Source organism: Phalangium opilio, unplaced genomic scaffold, assembly GCF_054372755.1.
Source record: "Phalangium opilio isolate 3A_F unplaced genomic scaffold, DU_Popi_V2 ptg000079l_1, whole genome shotgun sequence".
Taxonomy (NCBI): Eukaryota; Metazoa; Arthropoda; class Arachnida; order Opiliones; family Phalangiidae; genus Phalangium; species Phalangium opilio.
The window spans coordinates 4,989,344-4,997,550 of NW_028324187.1; the positions used below are offsets into that span (position 1 = coordinate 4,989,344).

Consider the following 8,207-nt stretch of genomic DNA (forward strand, 5'->3'; position numbering starts at 1 on the left):
TTGTGAATTAATTAATCACACGTCTATGGCAGATGAGAAATAGGCGGCTAAATGGTAAAATGTTCTTACTGTTGCCGATTTCAATGATAAAAGATGCCAAAAAGTAAACTTTAAGAAATTTTCTACAAAATATCATGATAGCTTTAAGCGAATATAAATAGTACACACTCCGGAAGTGTAATTTTTATAATATAGACCTATGTAATTCCGTGTTTGATACGATTAAATACAACAGCTGCGTTGCGTAAGTAAATTTTTCCCACGCATAGTATCATACAGATGTTAAGGGAAAACCTCTGACAAAAATTTAAAGGTAAATGATAAAGTTGTATTGCAACCAATTGCTTCAATTTCTATTGGTACAAAACGCGAAAGACCAATGGTAAAATGATTAACACACTTTTTAATTAATTTTTAAAACTATTAGTTTTAAAAATTAAGTAAAATCCGGTTCAACAACTTCAGCTCTGTTGCACAGAAGCCTTAGTGTGACGTCACCCATGCTATTTTCCCATAGAGTGCTGTCAGTTGTGACGTCAGATCCAAGGTTAAACGTCACGAGTCTGCCTTTAGCAATGGGCGGCCATGACAGTTACCGTTTTTTCTTTATGGGAAAACAGCATGGGTGACGTCACACCGGCCCTTCTGACAGCACTCTATAGAACCAAGGCGGTACCAAACATGGCCGCCCACTGCCAAAGCCAAGCGGCTGGTCGTAAATTCAAACGATTTACCGCGTAGCAACTAAAGAGGCCGCCATATTTGTGGCCAATTATAACTACTGCTGAGTGACGGTCCACAGGCTCGCGGAAAACAAGACGGCCCCGGCCATATTACACTTTTGCTAAACCAAATTTGTCACACCATAAGTGTTTTACTTAAAAAAAAAAATGCCACAAGATTCTTTCTTTGAAGAAGGAATTAGTACGTAGAAGATTAGTCAGCATGATAGGTGTTGAGATTTGATTAATATTAGTAGTTGTCAAAGGTATTTATTCAACTATTATCATTAGTACAGTACTAATATGAGAGAATAACTAAAGTTAACCCATGAAATGAATAGGAGTTAAGGTGAATGAGAATTATATACAGTTTTTCTCCATGTAAAAATATTAATATTTACAATATGATGTCGTGTCGTCATTCAAATCAATGAATTGTTTGTATTTTTTCTGAAAGGAATGATGAGGCCCCGGCCCATACAAGTACTTTTTTACTGTTTTCTAAATCCTTTTAAGATGGGATAGATACTTTCAAACGCTTCGTAAATTTCACCTCTGACCTTTGCACCCGTTAACACAACTTTCCCAGAAACAAAAATAAGTAAAACAATCCTTGGTTTCACCATTCGATAAATGAGACCAGGAAAAAGTTCAGGTTCATAGCTGAAAATTAACGTTATTAGGATTGTCTTGTCTCGTTTACTTAACATTGAAGTCTTTTTTAAGTACCTGGAAAACTGACTATGGGTGAGAACTAAACCTTCCAATCTAATTGGGAATTTTACATCACAACTTCCAACCATATTTTGAATTTTAAAGTCTAAAAATTTCGCCTACAAGAATAAAGAAGGGGTATAAAATCAGCAATTGCAATTGCACTTTGTAAAATCATTGTCAAACTGTGCAATGATAAAATAATTACTTGAAATCCAAGTTTTTGTACTATTCTAGCATATTTTCGCGCTGCTAATCTGCTTTGTTCCTCACTTAAATTGAAAACCATTTGTTGAAAAATGTAATGTTACGTTACCGTTACAAATAAGCCAATCAAAATATACCTTTTAGCTCCCGTGCAAACCATTTTACCAGAGCTAAAGATTAAGGCTGTTGTCCTGGGTTCTCTTATCCTCATAATAACAGCTGCAAAACGTTTTGGGTTATATTCAGCATTTCGCGCTTGCAGAGCAATTTTTTTAAGGTCTAATTTGCAGCCTAAATTTACAGTTGAAACAATGTTCCTGAAATGACAGAAATTTCACCCCCTTAACCTTGAAAACTGTGGCCTATTCCAGGATATGGCCAAAAAGAAACCCTAACTTACTGTAATTGTGGAACTATTCCTGGATCTGCCGAAGACGGTGTCGTTGGGTTCATGGGAGTCATAGGTGGTCCTGGAGTGGCTGGATATTGGCTAATTGTGTCCTTGGGGGAAGGTTGGTGGACACCACCGGAAGAAAGCTGCAATAATGCGACAAAACTAATCAAAAACTGAAAACTAATGCCCATTGCCCCCTCTCGAAGGAAGTCTTACTGGAGTTTGTGGCTGCATAAGACTCTGGGGAGTTTGACCACCCGCAGATGGTGTGTGAGGTTGTATGACACTGGCATTTCTAGTTTGTGGTTGGGGGGTCTCGGGTTGTTGAGGAGGAGGCGGCAAAGGAGATGGAATCATAGACCTCTGAAGTTGTTGAATGTGCTCAGCCTCAAATGGATCAGGTTGACTGACTGACAATGGAGTTCCCAAATTGATGCCAAATGAGGAAGGGCTATTGATCTCCATGATAGCTTTTAGTTATTTATCAATTTGTCACGAACAAAATTAATGATGACACAGTTTTCCTAAATTTATGTGAAACAATTACATCGATAAATATATATATGGGGTTCATAAATGGCATAGCTGTGAAAGGAGTAGAAACTTTCAGTTTCAAAACGCCTAAGATGTGGATTTTTCTTTGGTTTTATTAGTTATTTTTTAATAAATACAGGCGTTTATAAAAAACTCGTAAGCATCAAACAAGTTACGAATATTACCAATTAAATAACTTGAGCGTAATTATGATTTAATGAATACAGTGCATTTTGTGAGTGAAACACTTACCCTTCTTAAACTTGAAAGCTTGAACCAATTTTTGGGCTCCTTTACTTATTTACGGGAACATCATTTCAAAAAAACTTAGAACTTATACTCTGAAAAATAACTAATTTCACGAAAATTGCATGAACTTATGAACTAGAAGTTTGTAGAGCACACTGCACAGTCTGCACTCCGCTCCGCACACAGCAGCAACGCCGGACGTATCGTAGCAGACGACACTAGCTTAAATTTATTTTATTTAGGAACGGTGGCCTAGCTACTACTCCTTGGCTTCCTCCTCCTTGTCGGGACTAAAACCTATATCATAGAGCACTCGATCATGCGCTCGTCGACGCAAGCTGCCCGCGCCCGTTCAAACAATTGTAAACAGGCTTACAATTTTTATGTTGCCGATATACATTTGATTTTGCTGAATCTTCTATGAAGATTATTATTTTGGGATACAAAATAAATCCAGTACTATCCCTTTATAAAAACCTCTACAATCTAAAATGAAATAACATTTCACTAAGGATAGAAATAATTCTAATAAATTAATCAATCTAATAAGTACTCCTTGATAAGATAAGATAAGCAAAAATACATAATGTTAGAACGAACCTAATCCTACATCAACACAGTATAGAAACGAAAAATATCTTAGCCAACAATGCACTAGCAACGAAGAAACTTTTACTTCACTTATAACAAAAGACCATAAAATTAAATATGGAGGCTCCCCCACCCTATTCCGAAATAGACGTTCATACGCACGATGGGTATAGTGCCGGACCATCAAGTCCAGAAGTCTCAATGACACCCATAAATGAAGCCACTTACGAACAATTATTTCGAAGAGAAATATCGACTAACTCCTTACCGCAAGTACCCACTTGTGACACATTAACCTTTGTTGATTTTCTACCATTAGTTAATCAACGATCGAGTCACGTTGAAAAATTTAGGTATTGTTGGGGTCAAGTGGACTTTGTAGCAAAGCTTTAATCAATATAACTCGTTACAGAGATTTGGTTAACAGAGCAAATAACTGGCTTTTAACTGTTCCCTGTTGGGAAGTTGTGTCATGCGAGAGTTTCAAACAATGGATTGACGCGTCAACATTAAACGCCACACACGACAAATTAATTTATTACGAACAATCCAGAAAATTAAACGCGTTCTTTTACGGTTTAAGGTAAGGTGTGTCAATAATTAGTACTAACTGTTCAATTAATTTTTACTTGCGTGTATAGGTTATGGATAACACCCAGGGTAGAGTCTGGTCAACCACAGGTCATTGACTATGTCAATATAATACCAAAGACAGTAACCAGGACGTCTTCAAGAACTCACGAACGGCACGCGACACCCAAAGTCAGAATGCAGACTTTAAAAGAGACATTTGCAAATTTTAGAACTACACAAGAAGAGGATCCAATTAGAGGTATAAATTAAATTACAAAAGGTGGTGTTCGGACCAAGTGTTGCCAGTCATTTTGCGAATCAAATTCAATCCGACATTTTTGGTTTCCAGGACGAATAATTTCAACTCAAACTTTAAAAATGAACGTTCAAAATATCCACACATTCGATTGCGACAACCTACTATGGCAAGACGAACCTTTGTACGACTACCAATTTATATGCGTCATCAGGATATTTTACGAGAAAGGTGAACCGCGCAAAGAAATACTAGGTAAATCTAATTAAAATTAAAAAACAACCTATACCTAATAAACCTATTAATTTTCACTTAAACAGGCGCGATGGATTTTTTCCCACTGTCAATTATTAAACTATTTGGTAAAGACAAACGCGAATCGGTGTCGGAATTAGTGACACGGGCTTTCAAAACGTTGAAAGACGAACACGAAAACGAAGACGGTTATCGATTCCTAAATATTCAAACGCTAGAAATTGCGATAAAAGATGGTAAGGAAGGTTGCGTAGACTTCTTTGAAAGTGAATCTTAAGTCTCCCCCGACGTTACAAAAACATACATTAAGCATCTGCATATATCTATGTATTTCACTGAAGGAAAACGGACCGATACGTCAATCTTGGCGAACAAAGAGGATCCGAAACGAATGGAACACGCCAGATTCTTACGAGCAATCTACGTTAAGAACAGTCCCGAATATGCCAACCTTCACCGATCGCGGGTTGTAACTTGCAAAACGTTTCTTCCAGTAGTTTTACCGCATTCCGAAAGTTCCCTCAAACTAAGCGTCGAATCGATTGAAAAAACCAGAGAAAGAATGGAAGCTTGGATAAAAGCCACCGGTAAGTTCAATAATTAGTAATTAAAGGAATCCATTTAGTCGCAGTTACATTTAACTGAACAACAACAGGATGCAAAGTAATTGCCAGCGAAACGGTTAACATTCGAAGCAGCACCCACAGCGACTACGAAACATTGGTACACGAAAATAAATGTCAACCTTGCACCGAGTATCGTTGGGTCACCGCCTTTAAAATATACATCGATGGTGAATACGTCGAACCGGCACCTTCCATGTTACCGGCACTACCCAATTACAATAACAAAGATAAATGCGCCTTATCATAAATATAAATATTTTAAAGTTTATTATAATTAATTTAACATTAAATCTTAATTTAGTATAACATAGAAATAAGTTTCATTTGAAAATTATGTTACATTCCGCTTTTAACAGCAACTTGGGTGTAATTCAAGTATTTTACTTATTTTTTAGATGTTCGCCCCATGGTTTTGAATAGTTTCGATTCCCGAAAACTACTTGCGCGTGATTTGGTGAGTGGTTCGGGGCTAACTTTTCTTAAGATTTCTATGGTTTGCAAAGATTTAACCGCGTCATCAAGTGTGGCGTCTATTGGCAAATCGGCAAGGGTGTTGTACATAACTTCATCGTCAATTCCGAGCATCAGTTGATCTGCGATTGCGCATAAAACTAAGAACTACTTAACTATATATATTATGGTCTGGGCGCTGCAGGGGTGGGGTTTCCGATTAAGAGTACAGATACTACATACAGTGGGGTTGGGAAAGACCTTTAATGGGGTTTCCCCAAGAATGTACCATTCCCCAGACAGTAGTAATAATAATACTTGCCAATAATATCCTTATCCAAATTTTCACAATCCCAATTTTCAGTTAGACCAAGTAGGGCCACGATGTAATCGGCCACCGATTCTTCGGGGGCCCGTATCCTCCTGGTAAAAAGTCTTTTAGCTAAATCCTTATGGCTCGGTTTTGGATTGTAATGGTTCCTCAAAATGTCCACAATTTGAACAAAGGATAAGTCGGTGACAATATGCGGTTTCGCAACGTTGCGTAGAACAGAGTAGGCCTTAGGACCCAATACCGTGATTAAAATGGCGCGTTGATTACGCCCGTCTTCGATATTGTTTACTCGAAAATAGGCCTGCAATCTTTCAACGTAATTAATAAACGGTTCTAATTCACTGTCGAAATATTCGGGTAATTTCCCATAAAGCGGTTTCATAACGCTAACGCCGGCCATTGTAAAGCAATTAATATTTAATTCCGATTAATTAACTTAAATTTTACGTTTGCAAAACCGAACCTGGAAGGACTTACACGCAAATGACACTTTATTTTCCCACAAAATTGTATATTAGTACAATGAAACACGTGATGAAAAAAGTTTTTACACGAAAATAATTCGACATTATTATTTTTGACCTAATAGGTCAAATATTTTTTATTAGGATAAAGTAGTTTCATAGTCAAAATGTGACAATAGTTTTTGATAAGTACAAGTTTTATTGGCACTCTGGCACGTGATTTCGGGGCGTAAAATGAAAATAAACAAAAACAACACGTGGTAAGGAGGAACATGGTGAAAATTTATTTCACGTGCTTCAACAAATATCTCGTGACGTATGTCGTGACGAATGTGCACGTGCTTACGAGAATTGGTTGTGTCACGTGACGACGAATATAGTCTTCAATGGACGTGGTAAGTACACACGTAGATATTACGAATATACGAACTTCAGACAATACTTGTTTTGTGGTTGAATTTTACAATTTATTGGAAGATATTTAATACTTATTACTAAAGCGTGATTTTTGAAAAAACGGCTGTTAGCGCGTGCGAGACGGTTGCTATGATTCCAAAAGACTAGAGTAAAATGTAGGTATCAGTACAGATGAATTATATGGTTTAATAACTTAGTAATTAGCCTACCCCAGCGGCCATGCCACTATCTCGGTATTTATCTGAAATATAACCATTCCAGAAAGCCAAAAGAGCGGCACTTGAAAACCCAAACATAATGGACAGTAATATTTGATTCATGAAAAACTGTAAACATAATCGATTATAAAATCGATCGTGATTAATTTAGTATTCAATCGATATAATCAATTATAATGTATTTTAATCGATTTAATTTAAATTAAATTAGACTCACGAAGTTAGTTTTTAGGATTGTAGCCTCACTTATATGCATACACAAATGAGTCGCTATTATCGCCGCGTGTAGAAAAAGCGACATGGACGCGACGATGGTCAAAACGAGGGAACTACTGACCATGACTACTTGCCAATTACCTTTGTCCAGTGAATTTGTTCTCGAACCAATAGCGCAGACAATAACAATAATAATAGAAATCACCTACAAAATAATTCATTAACTTTTTTTAACATTTCTCATGTAGTTGAAATTGAATAGCGACTTTTTAAAACCAATTAAAACTTAATATTTCTTACAATATTTGCGATACACAAAATCCCCGTTTTGTACGACGTCAGCGCCATTGCTTTCTCGGTGACTCTTAAGTCTTATCTGAAGTTGAACCGTCTGTCACTCTGTTTTCAGTCAAACACGGAAGCGTTGCCAGATAAAAATTACCAAACTATCGTACCAAAGCCAAAAAATTATCGATTTTCAACCAAAATTATCGTACGCTCTGAGCGCCTCAAAAATAGCGGTAAAACCAATGCGGTTGTACTGATTCACCTTGTATTTACACTAAAATCAGTACAAGGGTACGGAGGGAGATAGATAAATAACGTCTCCAAGCGTTTCTCACATCCAGCCTTTGGCCTTAAGTGTATTATTACTATGGGATGAACATGTATCACTCTCTCTCCTATTTCGCCTTTTTCTACACCTAGCGAGACTTTTGTGCCCAGATTAGTTCAATTTCCCGCTAAATTCGAAATTATACAATTATCGTACGCCTAAGCCGAATTATCGAATTTAGCGTACTATATAGTACAGCGTCAAAATTATAGAGTGCTGTCAGTAGCGCCGGTGTGACGTCACCCATGCTGTTTTCCCATAAAGAAAAAAACGGTAACTGTCATGGCCGCCCATTGTTAAAGGCAGACTCAACTGACAGCACTCTATAGTACGCTTCGAAAAAACTCTTAAAATTATCGCATTGTACTATA

The 8,207-nt window shown here is 37.1% G+C and overlaps 3 protein-coding genes across 4 annotated transcripts; 1 reads left to right on the forward strand and 2 right to left on the reverse strand.

Moving 5' to 3' along the window:
- Window positions 1-972: 972 nt before the first annotated feature.
- On the reverse strand, window positions 973-3,025 carry Tbp (TATA binding protein). The gene is made up of 7 exons (XM_089845764.1): window positions 2,824-3,025; window positions 2,254-2,561; window positions 2,044-2,180; window positions 1,781-1,960; window positions 1,645-1,708; window positions 1,452-1,555; window positions 973-1,385 (listed from the first exon to the last, which is right to left on the reverse strand). Exons 2-7 carry the CDS (start codon window positions 2,500-2,502, stop codon window positions 1,214-1,216), a joined length of 906 nt encoding a protein of 301 aa, XP_089701890.1. The 5' UTR covers window positions 2,503-2,561; window positions 2,824-3,025; the 3' UTR covers window positions 973-1,213.
- A 503-nt stretch (window positions 3,026-3,528) lies between these two features.
- Window positions 3,529-5,368, forward strand: LOC149654315 (uncharacterized). Its single transcript, XM_089845250.1, has 7 exons — window positions 3,529-3,764; window positions 3,824-3,994; window positions 4,053-4,243; window positions 4,334-4,495; window positions 4,561-4,731; window positions 4,837-5,082; window positions 5,151-5,368. Exons 1-7 carry the CDS (start codon window positions 3,529-3,531, stop codon window positions 5,366-5,368), a joined length of 1,395 nt encoding a protein of 464 aa, XP_089701376.1.
- LOC149654316 (uncharacterized) lies at window positions 5,360-7,935 on the reverse strand. Of its 2 annotated transcripts, none has more exons than XM_089845767.1 (4): window positions 7,521-7,935; window positions 7,222-7,425; window positions 6,996-7,112; window positions 5,360-6,929 (listed from the first exon to the last, which is right to left on the reverse strand). In XM_089845767.1, the coding sequence occupies exon 4, from the start codon at window positions 6,303-6,305 to the stop codon at window positions 5,835-5,837; it is 471 nt and encodes a 156-aa protein (XP_089701893.1). In that variant the 5' UTR covers window positions 6,306-6,929; window positions 6,996-7,112; window positions 7,222-7,425; window positions 7,521-7,935; the 3' UTR covers window positions 5,360-5,834. The 2 variants fall into 2 exon arrangements, with proteins under 2 accessions (XP_089701893.1, XP_089701894.1); XM_089845768.1 differs by having other exon boundaries at window positions 6,474-6,929; window positions 7,521-7,856.
- Between the last annotated feature and the right edge of the window lie 272 nt (window positions 7,936-8,207).

What these genes read in the sequence shown, in the direction of transcription:
- Tbp (XM_089845764.1), bottom strand. Translation starts at nt 2,502, where the DNA reads ATGGAGATCAATAGCCCTTCCTCATTTGGCATCAATTTGGGAACTCCA. An exon ending in TTATGCAGCCACAAACTCCA is followed by an intron (nt 2,181 to 2,253) that starts GTAAGACTTCCT and finishes GCATTATTGCAG; the next exon opens with CTTTCTTCCGGTGGTGTCCA. An exon ending in TACAAAAACTTGGATTTCAA is followed by an intron (nt 1,556 to 1,644) that starts GTAATTATTTTA and finishes TTATTCTTGTAG; the next exon opens with GCGAAATTTTTAGACTTTAA.
- LOC149654315 (XM_089845250.1), top strand. Translation starts at nt 3,529, where the DNA reads ATGGAGGCTCCCCCACCCTATTCCGAAATAGACGTTCATACGCACGAT. An exon ending in GCGTTCTTTTACGGTTTAAG is followed by an intron (nt 3,995 to 4,052) that starts GTAAGGTGTGTC and finishes TTGCGTGTATAG; the next exon opens with GTTATGGATAACACCCAGGG. An exon ending in ACCGCGCAAAGAAATACTAG is followed by an intron (nt 4,496 to 4,560) that starts GTAAATCTAATT and finishes TCACTTAAACAG; the next exon opens with GCGCGATGGATTTTTTCCCA.
- LOC149654316 (XM_089845767.1), bottom strand. Translation starts at nt 6,305, where the DNA reads ATGGCCGGCGTTAGCGTTATGAAACCGCTTTATGGGAAATTACCCGAA.